This window comes from Ovis aries, chromosome 18 (genome assembly GCF_016772045.2).
Source record: "Ovis aries strain OAR_USU_Benz2616 breed Rambouillet chromosome 18, ARS-UI_Ramb_v3.0, whole genome shotgun sequence".
NCBI classification, from domain to species: domain Eukaryota; kingdom Metazoa; phylum Chordata; class Mammalia; order Artiodactyla; family Bovidae; genus Ovis; species Ovis aries.
The window spans coordinates 4,274,372-4,291,633 of NC_056071.1; the positions used below are offsets into that span (position 1 = coordinate 4,274,372).

The window sequence follows — 17,262 nt, forward strand, 5'->3', positions numbered from 1 at the left end:
ATCTGAGGTTATTGATATTTCTTCCGGCAATCTTGATTCCAGCTTGTGCTTCTTCCAATCCAGTGTTTCTCATGATGTACTCTGCATAGAATTTAAATAAGCAGGGTGACAATATACAGCCTTGACAGACTCCTTTTCCTATTTGGAACCAGTCTGTTGTTCCATGTCCAGTTCTAACTGTTGCTTCCTAACCTGCATACAGATTTCTCAAGAGGCAGGTCAGGTGGTCAAGTATTCCCATCTCTTTCAGAATTTTCCACAGTTTATTGTGATCCACACAGTCAAAGGCTTTGGCATAGTCAATAAAGCAGAAAGAGATGTTTTTCTGGAACTCTCTTGCTTTTCCCATGATCCAGCGGGTGTTGGCAATTTGGTCTCTGTTTCCTCTGCCTTTCTAAAACCAGCTTGAACATCTGGATGTTCACGGTTCATGTATTGCTAAAGCCTGGCTTGGAGAATTTTGAGCATTACTTTACCAGCGTGTGAGATGACTGCCATTGTGCAGTAGTTTGAGCATTCTTCGGCATTGCCTTTTTGGGGGATTGGAATGAAACCTGACCTTTTCCAGGCTGTGGCCACTGCTGGGTTTTCCAAATTTGCTGGTGTATATATATATATAATATGTCTTCTTTATCCATTAATCTGTCAATGGATGTTTTCCTATGTACTGGCTATTGTAAATAATACTGCAGTGAACACTGGGGTGCATGAATCCTTTTGTCCTTTTTTTTTTTAAAAGAAACTTTTAATTTTGTGTTGGGGTATAACCAGTTAGTAATGTTGTGATAGTTTCAGGTGAACAGCTAAGGGACTCAGTCATCCATATACACATTTCTATTCTCCTCCAAACTCCTCTCCCATCCAGGTTGCCACATAACATTGAACAGAGTTCCATTTCCTATACAGTAGATCCTTTGTTCATTATCCATCTTAAATATAGCATTGCGTACAGGTCCACCCTAAACACCCTCACTAACTCTTCCCCCCATCCTTCGCCCTGGCAACCATAAGTGTGTTCTCTAAGTCTGTGAGTGTTAAAGGAAATTAAATGGAGACAGTTTTGTTCGGGCCTCAGAGACAAGAAAGCCAAGCAGGCCTCTGACCTCCCTTCAGATCTGCCTGGACACTGCCCTGACTTCATGGCTGCTGGCGAGTGCACCTGTTGCCATCAGTAAGCTGAGCAGCACCATAGGTGGGATACAGAGTGAGCCTCAGAATTTTACTGAGCCCTTTGGGTCCAGCCAATCCCAAGGGGTCTGGGGAAACCCATCACTCACAAGATAAAACAAACAGCATTGTAGAAAGATTAACGTGAAACCAGAGCTGCAGTTTGCTTGCAAACTGATGATGGTATCAGTTTGCAGCCTAGCATTATAAACAGGAACCCCCCAAACTGCAACTCAAAGTCTCACCAGTGGAGTGGATGCACTGCCTGGGAGCCTGTCTCAGCTGGGACTCCAGACTGCTGCTACATGGGCCTTCCCAGTACTGAGTCTGGGTGTTAGTTGGTCCAACTGAGCGACATATGTGCTGTTTCTCTCCTCTACTGTTTATATTTCTCTTTTCTTTTAACGATTATATATTGAAAGTAAGTTCAATAAGTCTCTATTAAACATTGAATTTGCATATTTCTGTATAATGAGTGGTTTCTTTTGTTAATAAATCCTTTGAACCTGATGGGGTTTCCCTGATAGCTCAGTTAGTAAAGAATCTGCCTGCAATGCAGGAGACCCCGATTCAGTTCCTGGGTCTGGAAGATCTGCTGTTGAAGGAATGGACTACCCACTCCAGTATTCTTGGGCTTCCCTTTTGGCTCAGCTGGTAAAGAATCTGCCTGAAATATGGGACATTTGGGTTTGATCCCTGGATTGGGAAGGCCTGGAGAATTCCATGGACTGTATAGTCCATGGGGTCTCAAAGAGTTGGACATGACTGAGCGACTTTCACTTTGAACCTGAAGCAAAAGTTAAAACTTTCACCAAAACATTAAGTGAGTCTGTTTCTATTTTGTAAGTAATCTCATTTGTGTCATTTATTTTTAGATTCCACATGTAAGGTATATTTCTCCTTCTCTGTCTGACTTACTTCACTCAATATGGCAATCTCTAGGTCCATCCATGTTGCTGCAAATGGCATTGCTTGATTCTTTTTCATGGTTAAGTAATATTCTATTGTTGCTCAGTTTGTGGAATTCTTTAGGCAAGAATACTGTGTGGGTAGCCATTTCCTTCTCCAGAGAATCTTTCTGACCCAGGGATTGAACTTGGGAGGGTTTTTTCTGGTGGCCTCAGATGGTAAAGAATCTGCCTATGATGTGGGAGGCTGGGGTTCGATCCCTGAGTCAGGAAGATCCCCTGGAGAAGGGAATGGCAACTCACTCCAGTATTATTATCTGGATAATTCCATGGACAGAGGAGCCTGGTGGGGTACCGTCCATGAGGTTACACAGAGTTGGACATGACTGAGCAGCTAACACACTTAATATTCTATTACATATATGTCCCATATCTTCTTTATCCATTCATCAGTGGACATTTAGGTTGCTTCTGTGTCCTGACTATTGTAAACAGTGGGGCAATGAACGTTGAGATAAATGTGTCTTTTTAAATTATGGTTTTCTTCAGACATAGGCCCAGGAGGAGGATTGCTGGTCATATGTAGCGTTACTTTTATTTTTTATTTTTTTATTTTTTTACTTTTAGTTTTTAAAGGGATCTCCATACTGCTCTCCATAGTGGCTGTTGTTCAGTCACTCAGCTGTGTCAACTATTAGCGACCCCATAGACTGCAGAACACCAGGCATCCCTGTCTTTCATCAGAATGTGCTCAAACTCATGGCCATTGAGTCAGTCATGCCATCCAGCCATCTCAACTGCTGTCACCCCCTTCTCCTCCTGGCCTCAATCTTTCCCAGCATCAGGGTCTTTTCCAATTGAGTCAGCTGTTTTCATCACGTGGCCAAAGTATTGGAGCTTCAGCTTCAGCAACAGTCCTTCCAAAGACTATTCAGGGTTGATTTCTTTTAGGATTGACTGGTTTGATCTCCTTGCTGTCCACGGGACTCTCAAGAATTTTTTCCAGTGCCACAGTTTGAAAGCATCAATTATTTGGTGCTCAGCTTTCTTTATGGTCCAACTCTCACATCTGTACGTGACAATTGGAAAAACCATAGCTTTGACTATATGTACCTCTGTCAGCAAAGTGATTTTGCTGTTCTTTAATACACTTTATAGGTTCATCATAGGTTTTCTTCCAAGAAGCAAGCATCTTTTAATGGCTGTACCAATTTACATTCCCATCGACAGTGTAGGAGGGTTACCTTTTATTCTGGGAAGCAGGCTTTGACTTGGTGAAAGTTCGTTAACCTCTCAGGCCTTGGTTTACCCTCTAAGAGAAAATCATTATTGTCTCTATTTCAGTAATCAGTGAATGGTGGGTACAGAAGCATGGGAGTGCCTCATGGGAGTGACTTTAGGTGATGCTGCCTAGCTTGCTATTTACCCATCTCAGATCTGCATTTTAAAATGTATTGTGAAGGGACATAAATGGGGATGGAAAGCAGTGATGATAAGGAGAGAAAAGACCTAAAGAGGAGGACTATTTGGTTAGCAGGAGACTTTTTGTTTTTCCATTTTTAAAAAAATCAATGTACTTTTTATTAAAGGATAATTGCATTTGTATATAATATGAAAACCCACTTGGAAATTTTCACTTGGAATCCTTGGCAACTTTCATAAAATTCTTGAAGTTTTCTTTGTTTCAATATCCCTGATTAATACTGGAATTCAAAGTATCTGAATAGTTATAGATTATTTCCAAAATATACTCAGGGCCTTTATTGGCTACAGAAAATCAGTCCTGAATATTCATTGGAAGGACTGATGTTGAAGCTGAAGCTCCAATACTTTGGCCTCCTAGTGCGAAGAACTGACTCATTAGAAAAGACCCTGATTCTGGGAAAGATTGAAGGTAGGAGAAGGGGAACACAGAGGATGAGATGGTTGGATGGCATCACTGACTTGATGGACATGAGTTTAAGCAAGCTCAGAGAGTTGGTGATGAACAGGGAAGCCTGGCATGCTGCAGTCCATGGGGTCACAAAGAGTGGGACATGACTGAGCGACTGAACTGAACTGAACTGTCCACATGAACTTTGTCTATTTAGGGAGAGCATCTTCATCCTCTCCTCATTTCTTTACCCAATAAACTCGTGTTAAAGGGAAGAAGGAATTAATTAATATGGGCCATACTGGCCATTCTCACACCCTGGATTTTATTTGAAGTTTTGAGTGTGTTCTCATGTTCTCTGTGCAAATGCAGGCTATTTCATAGTCAGCAATCATCCTTGTTAGGCTAAAATTCTGCCATCAAGGAAGTAAGGGGCCTGTTTCCTGGCCCCACTGGGCTGATTCTGTACACTACATTGTTCCTGCTTCTCAGGAATGTCTTTGACCTTCCTGATTTCTATATTCAGGGCCCCTGCAAGGGAGCCATCTCTCTGACAAGCTCACTCTGCACCTCACTGAGGTCTTGGTTCTAAGTCACCTTCTCAATGAGGACTGCAGCCCCCACCCCTGCCTCCCACTCTCCCTTCTACCTTTTGCACCTACAATATGTATCTGGTGTGAATCAGGTGGACTCTGCTTCACACAGTCTCTCAGGGCCTGAAAGGAGAGTGTGTGACTCTACCACATGCCTGCAAGTAGGAATGCTGGGATACTTGGTGAATTGCACCAGTGCCCACCATGATCTGTCTCTAGCTGCCAGATGTTTTGTCTGTCTCTCCCTCTTTAGGACAGACACACTCTTCCTTTCTTCAATTGAGGCAACCCGAAAGATCCACCTAGTCCCATCCCCAACATTGGGGCTGCCTGTATATACCACATCAAAATGTACATGGCTTTCCTTGATCCACTGACCTCTAAACTGAAGAGAGAGCTATCTAAACCACAGCCATGTGTAGAGTATAGCTACAAAGATGGAGAAGAGCCAGGATGATCACAATCAGCACTGATTTATAGCAATTCTGAGACTCCAATGGGCAGATCCTGAGTGGACTCTTATTCCCTGTGAGGAGAATATCTTTGATATTCTAGAGTTAAGTCTGGATTAACTCTACTCCCAGAGTTGTGCTCCCAAAGACTCTTCTCATTGGGATCTTGACTCCATTGTCTGGGAATTTCCTTTTTCCATTAACTGTCCCAGCTATGGGAATATTGGCATTGAAGAATAAGCCTCCTTTTGGACCAGATTTTCCAGGCTACAATTTATCATTACAGAAAGAAAAGCAACAGTAAATCTAAGTCTCAAATAGTGACAGACATTTTTCCTGACTTGAGGTTCTGAATCTAAAAGGTGGTACTGATGAATTTATTTTCAGGGCAGAAATGGGGAAACAGACATACAGAAGAGACCTGTGGACACTGGAGGGATGGGAGGAAGGGGAGGATGAGCTGCATGGAGAGAGTAACATGGAAACTTACAATTCCATGTGTAAAATAGATAACCAATGGAGATTTGCTATATGACTCAGGGAACTCAAACAGGGGCTCTGTAACAATCTAGAAGGGTGGGATGGGGAGTTGGATGGGAGGGATGGGACATGGGTGTACCCATGGCTGATTCTTGTTGATGTATGACTGAAAAATGACAAAATAATCTAAAGCAGTTATCCTTCAATTAAAAAAAAAAACAAACAAACCCTAGCCAGTCTCTTACTTCATAGACCAATTTCACATGTGCATAGATCTTGTGTCAACACGATTCCAGGATCAGTGCTATGCCTTTGTTTCAAATGCCACTGCCTCTACCCAAACCTTTGCTTTCACTTTCACTTTACTCTTTCTCTTTAATTGTGGCTTACCTGGTGGCTCAGACGGTAAAGCATCTGCCTGCAATGCAGGAGACTTGGGTTCGATTCCTGGGTCAGGAAGATCCCCTGGAGAAGGAAATGGCCATCCACTCCAGCACTCTTGCCTGGAAAATCCCATGGACTTGGGAGCCTGATAGGCTACAGTCCATGGGGTCGCAAACAAATGCCACTGCCTCTACCCAACCCTTTGCTTTCACTTTCACTTTACTCTTTCTCTTTAATTAAGCACAGATACCTTGGCCCTATCAGCCTTCAGTGGAAAAGTCATATGTTAGTCTCTTGTCCTTGGGGCCATATTTGCACAGTTAAAAAATTTGCACAGTGACACCTATTTAGAGATTTTTAGCAATGATTTTGAATTATTTCTGCAAAGCTGAGTTTCAATAGGCTTTTAACACTCTAAGCATTTCTTGATCCTCTGATTCACTGATGGGGTGAGAAGCATTTTTTTCTTCCAACAAGAATCAGTATTTGTTTTATCTTTCTTTTCTCTTTTGTCAACTAAAGAAAAACACACAACCTAAAAGTTGCAACTTAAGTATTATTTGGGGATCTTACTGAGGACTTAGGCTCAGTGGTAAAGAATCTACCTGACAACACAGGTAGTTGAGTTTGACCCCTGGGTTGAGAAGATTCCCTGGAGAAGGAAAGCCTGGTGGGCTCTAGTAAAAACAGCTGAGAACTTAGGCCTAGGATGCAGTCTCTCGGCTCTACGGAACTGCTCTGAAGAGTTACTGCTGCTAAGTCGCTTCAGTCGTGTCCGACTCTGCAACCCCACAGACTCTGCCGACCCTGGGATTCTCCAGGCAAGAACACTGGAGTGGGTTGCCATTTCCTTCTCCAATGCATGAAAGTGGAAAGTGAAAATTGAAAGTGAAGTCGCTCAGTCGTGTCCGACTCTTTGTGACCCCATGGACTGAGCCCACCAGGCTCCTCCGTCCATGGGATTTTCCAGGCAAGAGTACTGGAGTGGGGTGCCATTGCCTTCTCCGGCTCTGAAGAGTCAAGGATATAGTTTTTGCTGGGAAAAAAATGTAGTCAAACATCAAAAGATCACTGGTAATTACAAAGAAGAAGTGTCTCAAATTAATGATTTTGGTGCTTTTCTATGTATGAGAAGAAGTGAGAATCAAGGTTCATTGAAATTGTCCCTTAGGTATTTATCTTAAGTATCTAGGGCCAGTTTCCAAACCACAAAATGCTTCCCCCCCTTTTTTTCCCCCCATCCTGAATTCCCCTCAGGGCGTGCCACTGGGGGTGTGTGGAGGGGGCCACTTCAGTGACTGATGGCTTGTTCCTTATAGAACTGGAAATTTGGGCAAAATTCTCTGTTTACTGGAATGGCAGGCAACAGTCCCTGTTCATACTTTCATAGCTGCTTTCAAACTGGCCATTTATCCTCTGAGGTAATGCGTTTCTTGTGTTAACTTGCCAAGCATAGTCAATAGCAGTTATGTCATGCTTTTTTCACCTTAATTGTCTAAGGCCTATCTTCCCTGATTGGAATATAAGCCCCATGGAGGCAGAGACTTTTCCTGTTAGCACAGTTCTGGGCCTTCAGTGGTTTGCAGGGCCTGACATAGTGCAACAAAGACAGTGAATGAGGGAATTAGTTAATGAAAGGTTGGATTGGTCTGTCGAATTACCTCTTGGAAACGTTCTTTAACCAGAAACTCAATGAAAAGTATAAATAAGAGATTTGTTGAGAATTACTGAACTCTGTAAAAACAATTCTTTTATACTATCTAATATGGAAGAAAACTATGAAAGATAATAAGATCACTAATCATCTAGATCCTCTTTATTGTGGACCTAAAGATAATCCTTTAAACTGTGACTGGGGGAAGAGCCCCAGATGTGGTCCAGACTTGAGTCATTTCTCTGGGTCTCATAGTAACATCAGTCCCATCCTGTATCTAATGTACTGTGCATACTGGGGTTGCTTCCAGTTACAGAAAAAATTTGCCAATTCAGTCCTCTGTTGGAATCGGCATTTGACTTGGGTGGCTGTCAGCCCTATTTTTTTGTTGTTGTTGCTGCTGCTTGTTTTTTGCTTTTCTGTTTGATTTGGGTTGATTTGTGATTTGGATGAAAATGATCATTTTTATTAGTATATAAGCTAATACTCTCTGGATAATTTGTGTTGTGCCACTAGAGCTTTTTATTTAATCATTTCCTTCCATATAACTCCTTTAAGAAGTATGTAGACCCTACTATTCTATTCATTTTATACACTACAGTTGGGTACTGCTGAGTGACTGAACTGAGAGAATGCTAGATTTTGCTACCTGCCAGAACTTGGACTTAGGAATATAGGAAGGTCTGCATCTATGTTCTGAATCACTTTCTACTACCTCTCTTGGCCTCTCACTACACTTTATGTATTTATTACAATTTACTGTTTACAGAGTGTTTTCACGTGTTATCTCACAGTTGACTAGTGATATTGGTTACCTTTGTTAAGTGTCTGTCATGTTGATCCAGGCATGATGTTAAGTGCTAACAGGTGAGGATGAAACCATGCGCAGAACCAAACTCCTGAGAAAGAAAGCAAAACCTGCAGAAAATCCACTAATAGGAATGTCTTTCCCCTCCTTTTGCTCTGTTTCAGGAATATCAAATTGATATATTTTTTGCTCAGACCTGGACTGACAGTCGCCTTAGGTTCAACAGCACAATGAAAATACTTACTCTGAACAGCAACATGGTGGGGTTAATATGGATTCCAGATACGATCTTCCGAAACTCCAAAACTGCAGAGGCTCACTGGATCACTACCCCCAATCAACTCCTCAGAATTTGGAATGATGGGAAAATCCTTTATACTTTAAGGTGAGATGCTAGTGAATATTTAATCCCACTACTGGTCTGACACTGGGGACTTTAGATCACTGTAGGAATGGGACCCTATTTTCATTGCTAAGTTCTATCACTTCTCATGTTCAGCATGCTACTGGGTCTTGAAGAAGTTTTTCCTAATCCCACATGTGCAAAACTAACATGATACAAATAATCTTTAATAAATATAAACTCATTCCTTCATTAGCATCCATTTCTGCTAGAAGTGGGCTGTGGAATTACCTTTAATATATTTAAGGCACAGGTCCATTCAATTAAGAAATGAAGATGTCTTGGTGTACAAATTGATAAATTTAATTATAGCCAAATTTGAGACCACAAGGAACAAAAGATCACAGAGGGCGTTCTCTAATGCATCCTTAATGGAATTGACAGCTACCTTGTAATGAGTCCTCCTGGGGGCCAGGCTGTCCTCACAGAAACCCAGTAAGGTAATAGTAGCTGGATTTGAAAGAATGTGAGCTCACTTGCCTGCCCAAAGTCTCCATTGGGAACTAATATTACCTGGGTTTGAACCTGGGTCTGTATCTCTCAAGAGTCTCTCCTGCAGAGTGACCTGAGTCTAACTGAACACATGACTGCAACATACCACAGAATGTATGATAGGCAGCTATGCCAGTCTTTCCTGCTCATCCAGCCCTGGGATCAAGGAGGCTGCCCTCCCATTCTCTGAGGCCTCTCTAGAGCACTGGCCTGACCGCCTTGTGCTCATGGTCACTTTCTCACTGGCTTTGCTGCTCCACGGCTGTTTCCTGCACCTCCTGTCCTGCTCCTGACAAGGCACCTTCTCATTCTGCTGCTCCTGCCTTAGGACTTCACCCAATTTCCACTTTCCTGCTGACTTAGCTCATCCATTCCTAAGGCTTCCATATCCCATGTATTATTTCCAATCCCTAACGTCCCTTCTGGGCACCAGATTCTTTGAGCTACCTGCCCATGTGATATTTCCTCATGAAATCCCAAAAGACATTTGATTCAGCATGCTACCAGGGAAGGTGGTAGCTCTAATACCTCTGACCATGTCCCTCTGGCCTCCTGCTTGGTGAATACCACTGCCAAGCCCTGAACACACCTTCCTCCCCCTACATCCAGTATGAGGAGCTTTTAATTGCAAGTGATTTGTGGTCTTAAGGAAAAGTCTGTAACTCATATAGTAAATAAGTATTTGCCACATAGATAAAGGTACATATTGGCATCAAAATGAGCAGAAGAGTAAAGAATTTTAAAGTTTCAGGGAAATCATAATGTTGGCAGACTGGGAACAGCAACAAAAAAAATGCCACAGGAAATTCTACTGATGAGTTACATTTGGAAAACAGGACTTTTTAATAGCTATTTCCTCATCAATTCTTAAAAGAATATAAATGAGACTCTGAAATGAATGTGAGCTTAAGCAAATCATAATAGAGACATGGCCAGTCCTGGGATCCTTTACAAAAACTCAAACCCCAGGAATGTCTGCTTTGAAAAGATGCCATGCATGCATTTAGTGCAGTCACCGCCTGCCTATTCAAGTGGGGAGGCTGGCCAAATATGAAATCTTCCCTGCAAGTGGATGAGCTTGGCATTATACCTAACTAGGCAAATGAATCCGTTTCAAAATGGAGGAAGGATTTAATTCAGTCAAGCAAATTAAAAACAAAGATATGTGGCAGCTAGGAGACATTGCTTCGATTTGTTTGCTCTCTTACTTGGCTTGCATTTCTAGACAGGAGGAGATTACTAATGGACATTTCCTTTGATTCTGATAGTTAAAAGTAAAACAAAGGGACGCAACACACAGAAACCAAATGGTATACTGAATGGATAGTGGCCTTGCCAAGACTGAACTCCATGCGGCCACCCCAGCGCCCTGCCCACTGTGTTGTGGTAATGTGAGCGCCCCTGACCTTGCTTAAGGCCTTTGCTGGTTTGCTCCTGGCTGACCTCAAGAGTGACCCTTGGCTCCCCCACAGGCTCACCATAAATGCAGAATGCCAGCTGCAGCTGCACAACTTCCCCATGGATGAGCACTCCTGCCCGCTGATATTCTCCAGCTGTGAGTACTGACTTGGGGTATGACTGCTGTGGAAATGATTGTCTAGCCTGTGCTGATTTCTAGTAAACAGTCATATGACTGATTATAGCATCACTGTACTACCAGAGAAAACAGGTAACAGTTTTGGTCTGGACCACCTGAGGGTATTCACTCTAGACTTTGTTACATAGAACCTGTGTTACAAAATATGTAGCTTTGATAAATCCTTGAGTAACTTAAACCATTTGTCCTAATAGTAAAGGACTCAGAAATTGATAAACTGTTGACTTACCAAAGACCCTTCTGCTAATAAACTGTGTGTACTATTTGAATGTATATAGAATTCCTTTGCAATAATTTTACGTTTAATATCTTCAGTCAGGTGGTTTCTCTTCAAAATAAAAAGATAGAGTTTTGCTTAAATATGTTTGTATTTGTCTCATTATGCTTATAGATGGATGTAATTTTTCATAGTATTTTATTTAGTCCAGTTTTTACATATGATTGATGCTAGAGCTAAAAAGTACTCATTTACTAATTCTTAAAGACCGTGTCTAATGCTAAGTACAGCAATACAAGTAAAAGGAAATATCAAATTTATTTGATTATGAAGTTTCAGAGTAAAGGCCAATATATAAATAAACTTTCAGAATTTATGATGGCTCATTTAAAACATATTGACCGCAATACTTAAGTATGACTCATAAGAATTCAGCTAAGTTTATTTGACTATCTTTAAAATTGCATATGGGATATGACATGCAAATGTGATGAATTCTCAGGCAGAAGGTTTTGTGGCTTTCTTCACTAGCCATTTTAGTGAAAAGACAAAGTGAAATAATGGATAAACACATTGTACAGTTCATTTTAAGTTCAGAAAAAGATAAGATAGACAGCAAAATTTCCCCTAGGGATAGGTGTAACCAAGGAGGCCAAAGCCATCTTGAGAAAGAAGAACAAAGCTGGAAATGCCACAGTCAAAGCATGCTTGGGGCTGGTGCATGGGGATGACCCAGAGAGATGTTTTGGGGAGGGAGGTGGGAGGGGGGTTCATGTTTGGGAATGCATGTAAGAATTAAAGATTTTAAAATTAAAAAAAACAAACAAACAAAAAAAAAACACACCACATGGTGGGTATTCAGTGCCCTCCAAGACTGTGAATTCAAAAAATAAATAAATAAATAAAACTATACTACAAAGCTATAGTTACCAAAACGTATGACACTCACATAAAACCAGACATATAGCTCAGTGTAATAGAGTAGAGAGCCCAGAAATAAACTCACATGTATGTGGTCACTAATTTATGACAAAGGAGATAATATATACAATGAAGAAAGGACAATCCCTTCAATAAATGGTGTTGGAAAAACGGGTCATCTACATGCAAGAGAATTTAGTTCAACCACTGTCTTACACTATACACAATAATTAACTCAAATTATATTAAAAATTGAACATAAGACTTGAAACCATAAAACTCCTACAAGAAAAATAAGTAAGCTCCATATCATAGGTCTTGGTGATGATTTGTTTAATCTGACATCAAAAGCAAAAACAAAACCAGCCCCAAGCATCCAGTATCATGCATCATTGACGTATGGCAAAACCAATACAATATTGTAAAGTAATTAACCTCCAATTAAAATGAATAAATTTATATTAATAAAAAACAAAAATAAACAAATGGAACTACATATCATACTGAATATCTTCTGTACAACAAAGAAAACCATCAACAGAATGGGAAGGCTGCCTACTTAATGGATAAAATATTTGTAAATTATAAGAGAGTAATATCCAAAATATGTAAACTCATTCACCTCAACAGCAAAGAAAATTTTTATTAAAAATGGGCAGACAAGTTAAGCAAACATTTTTTCTGAAGAAGACATACAGATGGCCAATAGGTATATGGAAAGATGTTCAGCATCACTAATAATCAGGGAAATGCAAATCAAAACCACAATGAAATATCATTTCACACCTATCAAAATGGCTATCATCAAAAGCACAACAAATACTGGCAAGGATCTGGAGAAAAGGAAAGCCTTCTGCACTGATGGTGTGAATTAAATTGGTGCAGCCATTGTGGAAAATGGTAGGGATATTCCTCAAAAAATGTAAAATAGGACTACCATTTGATCCAGCAAGGAGAGATAAGAAACCCATCTTCAAAGCTTCTTAACAAAGCTAATGAGCCGATTATACAGAGTGAAGTAAGCCAGAAAGAAAAACACCGATACAGTATACTAACACATATATATGGAATTTAGAAAGATGGCAATGACGACCCTGTATGCAAGACAGGAAAAAAGACACAGCTGTGTATAACGGACTTTTGGACTCAGAGGGAGAGGGAGAGGGTGGGATGATTTGGGAGAATGGCATTCTAACATGTATACCATCATGTAAGAATTGAATCGCCAGTCTATGTCTGACGCAGGATACAGCATGCTTGGGGCTGGTGCATGGGGATGACCCACAGAGATGTTATGGGGAGGGAGGTTGGAGGGGGGTTCATGTTTGGGAACGCATGTAAGAATTAAAGATTTTAAAATTAAAAAAATTAAAAAAAGAACTGAAAAAAAAAAAAAAAGCTAATGGAGGTGGTGGAATTCCAGCTGAGCTATTTCAAATGCTAAAAGATGATTATGTTAAAGTGTTGTACTCAATATGTCAGCAAATTTGGAAACCTCAGCAATGCCCACAAGACTGGAAAAGGTCAGTTTTCATTCTAATCCAAAAAAAGTATAATGTCAAAGAATGTTCAAACTACCATACACTTGCACTCAATTTACCTGCTAGCAAGGTAATGCACAAAATACTCCAAGCTAGGCTCCCACACTATGTGAACTGAGAACTCTCAGATGTACAAGCTGGATTTTAAAAAGGCAGAAGATCCAAAAATCAAATTGCCAACATTTGCTGGATCATAGAAAAAGCAAGGGAATAAAAAAAATAAAAATAAAAAACCCAGACATCTACTTGCACTTTATTGATGATGCTAAAGCTGACTGTTAGGATCACAACAAACTGTGGAAAATTCTGAAGGAGATGGGAATACCAGACCACCTTACCTGCCTCCTGAGAAACCTGTATACTGGTCAAGAAGCAACAGTTAGAACTGGACATGGAACAATGCACGGGTTCCAAATTGGGAAAGGAGTACATCAAGGCTGTATATTGTCACCCTGCTTATTTAACTTCTTTGCAGAGTACATCATGCTAAATGCCGTGCTGATGAAGCTCAACCTGGAATCAAGATTGCCAGGAGAGATAACAGCAACCTCAGATATGAAGATGATACGACTTAAATGGTAGAAAGTGAAGAGGAACTAAACAGCCTCTTGATAAAACTGAAAGAGGAGAGTGAAAACACTGGCTTAAAACTCAGCTTTTAATAAATGAAGATCATGACATGCAGTCCCATTACTTTATGGCCAAATGGATGGGGGAAAAAAAGTGGAAATGGTGACAGATTTTATTTTCTTGGGCTCCAAAATCACTACAGACAGTGATTGTAGCCATGATATTAAAAGAGGTTTGCTCCTCAGAAGAAAAGCTATGACAGACCTAGACAGCATATTAAAAAGCAGAGACATCACCTTGTTGACAAAGGTCCGTCTTCATAACTGGTATATGTCTTAAAGAGAGACAAAGTTGTCCATTCCCTGCCTGCTGTCCCGGGGCATTAACTGAGTTATGCAGTTAATTATGCAGTTAATTATGCAGTTATGCAGTTATGCAGTTATTCCTCTTCAAGGTGGAATGTCCTGGCAAACAGGACTTTTGCTTGGCAGGAAAGGAGCCACGCAGCTCCTTGAAAGTCCTTTATCTCTTGGATGAGAGAGAAATAGCAGATGCTGTGAAATGGCAGCAGCGGCCCTGTGTTCTATGAAGCAAATGCTCAGGTACAAAATTTCCAATAGGAAGCCTGTCTTCCAAGAAGACAGCAATTGTTCACTTGGCTGGTCTCAGAGATGCCCAGATACTTGGTAAAATAGTGTTTCTGAGTGTGTCTGTGAAGCTGCCGACTGGAGTTATTAGAGTAGTCCAGTAGTCAGAGTTTGAGTCAGTAGACGGGAAAGAAGATAGCCCTCACCAATGTGGATGGGATGGATGGGAGTTACCCAGTCCTCTGAGGACCAAATGCAGGCATGCTTCCTCTTACTGCATTTCACTTTCTGTGCTTCACAGAGAGTGCATTTCATTTTACAAATTGAAATTTATGGCATCCTTTCTTAAACAGCCTTGTTTTCTCATTAAGGTATTAACCTTTTCTTTTTTTAATGTGTAATGCTATTGCATACTTTTTCTTAATACAGTTCATGTTGTTCTCACAGCAAGAATACTGGAGTGGGTTTGTCTTTCAGGGAGGCCTTGGTGTGCTACAGTCCATGGGGTCGCAAAGAGTCACACACGACTTGGTGACTGAACAACAGCAACAACTTTGCATACTTAATAGACAGTTGCATAAAGTAAACAAAATTTATATGCTCTGGGAAATTCTGCATGACTTGCTTTGTTGCCGTGTTTCTTCACTGTGATGACCTGGAACTGAACACACAATATCTCCAAGGTCTGTCTGCAGAAGAAGCAGGTGAATGACAGTGGCATTTGCTCTTTGCTTGAGCTGGGACATGCATTTTCAGTTCTCAGATATCAGGTGGCTCCTGGTTCCCAGGCCTCAGACTTGGATCAGGACTTAAAACCTCAGTCTCCTAATTCTCAGGCCTTTCAACTCAGACAGAAGTATACCACCAGCTTTCCTGAGTCTTCAGTTTTCAGAGGATAGACTGTAGAACTTCTCAGCTTCCATATTGTATGAACCAATTCCTGTAATGCATGATCTCTTTTTTTTTTTTAATTTTAGTTTTTATTTTTAAATTTTAAAATCTTTAATTCTTATGCATTCCCCAAGCATGCTGCATCCTGCGTCAGACATAGACTGGCGATTCAATTCACATGATAGTATACATGTTAGAATGGCATTCTCTCCAAAAGTCCGTTATACACATCTGTGTCTCTTTCCCTGTCTTGCATACAGGGTCATCATTGCCATCTTCCTAAATTCCATATATATGTGTTAGTATACTATATTGGTGTTTTTCACTCTGTATAATCGGCTCCAGTTTCATCCATCTCATCAGAACTGATTCAAATGAATTCTTTTAACAGCTGAGTAATACTCCATTGTGTATATGTACCACAGCTTTCTTATCCATTCATCTGCTGATGGACATCTAGGTTGTTTCCATGTCCTGGCTATTATAAACAGTGCTGCGATGAACATTGGGGTACATGTGTCTCTTTCAATTCTGGTTTCCTCGGTGTGTATGCCCAGAAGTGGGATTGCTGGGTCATAAGGTAGTTCTATTTGCAATTTTTAAGGAATCTCCACACCGTTCTCCATAGTGGCTGTACTAGTTTGCATTCCCACCAACACTGTAGGAGGGTTCCTTTTCTCCACACCTCTCCAGCATTTATTGCTTGCAGATTTTTGGATCGCAGCCATTCTGACTGGTGTGAAGTGGTACCTCATTGTGGTTTTGATTTGCATTTCTCTAATAATGAGTGATGTTGAGCATCTTTTCATGTGTTTGTTAGCCATCCGTATGTCTTCTTTGGAGAAATGTCTATTTAGTTCTTTGGCCCAGTGGTGCTGGGAAAACTGGTCAACCACTTGTAAAAGAATGAAACTAGATCACTTTCTAACACCGCACACAAAAATAAACTCAAAATGGATTAAAGATCTAAATGTAAGATCAGAAACTATAAAACTCCTAGAGGAGAACATAGGCAAAACACTCTCAGACATAAATCACAGCAGGATCCTCTATGACCCACCTCCCAGAATTCTGGAAATAAAAGCAAAAATAAACAAATGGGATCTAATTAAAATTAAAAGCTTCTGCACAACAAAGGAAAATATAAGCAAGGTGAAAAGACAGCCTTCTGAATGGGAACTGACAAACAACTAATCTCAAAAATATACAAGCAACTTATGCAGCTCAATTCCAGAAAAATAAACGACCCAATCAAAAAATGGGCCAAAGAACTAAATAGACATTTCTGCATGATCTCTTATATCTTTATCTCTATCTATCTCTGCATCTATACTTACCTTACTGGTTCCATTTCTCTGGAGAACACTTACTGATACAGGAAGGGAAGTTCTCACCCTTCCATCCTATAAAATATGTGGACTCCAAGGTCCCCAAAATGTTCTTGTGTTCACTTGAGCTCACCTGCTTTGGATGTTGCCAAAGGGTGTTTTTTGGTATGTCTGAGAGAGGGGGGAGTCCTGTAGCCTGGAGCTGAGAATGAGAATCAAGGCATTGCCCTGGGAAGCAGGTTTCCCATCAGGGACCACACCAGGCAGACCAGTGTGGAGGGTGAGGGGCATTTTGCCAGCTTGTCTCTTTGCCTGACCCAAACTCCTTGAGATGCTCACCTTTCACCGGATGGCTAGGTCATCTTCCCATATGCTGGCCAAGTCATCTTCCTGTAT

The 17,262-nt window shown here is 40.8% G+C and overlaps 1 protein-coding gene across 1 annotated transcript in view; it reads left to right on the plus strand.

Annotated features, from left to right (window-relative positions):
• The window catches only part of GABRG3 (gamma-aminobutyric acid type A receptor subunit gamma3), an 833,483-nt gene that overhangs the window by 534,455 nt on the left and 281,766 nt on the right, over positions 1-17,262 (plus strand). Inside the window, exons 4-5 of the mRNA XM_027956997.3 lie at positions 8,484-8,704; positions 10,687-10,769. Coding sequence (XP_027812798.3) covers positions 8,484-8,704; positions 10,687-10,769 — 304 coding nt within the window. The remainder of the gene's footprint in view (positions 1-8,483; positions 8,705-10,686; positions 10,770-17,262) is intronic.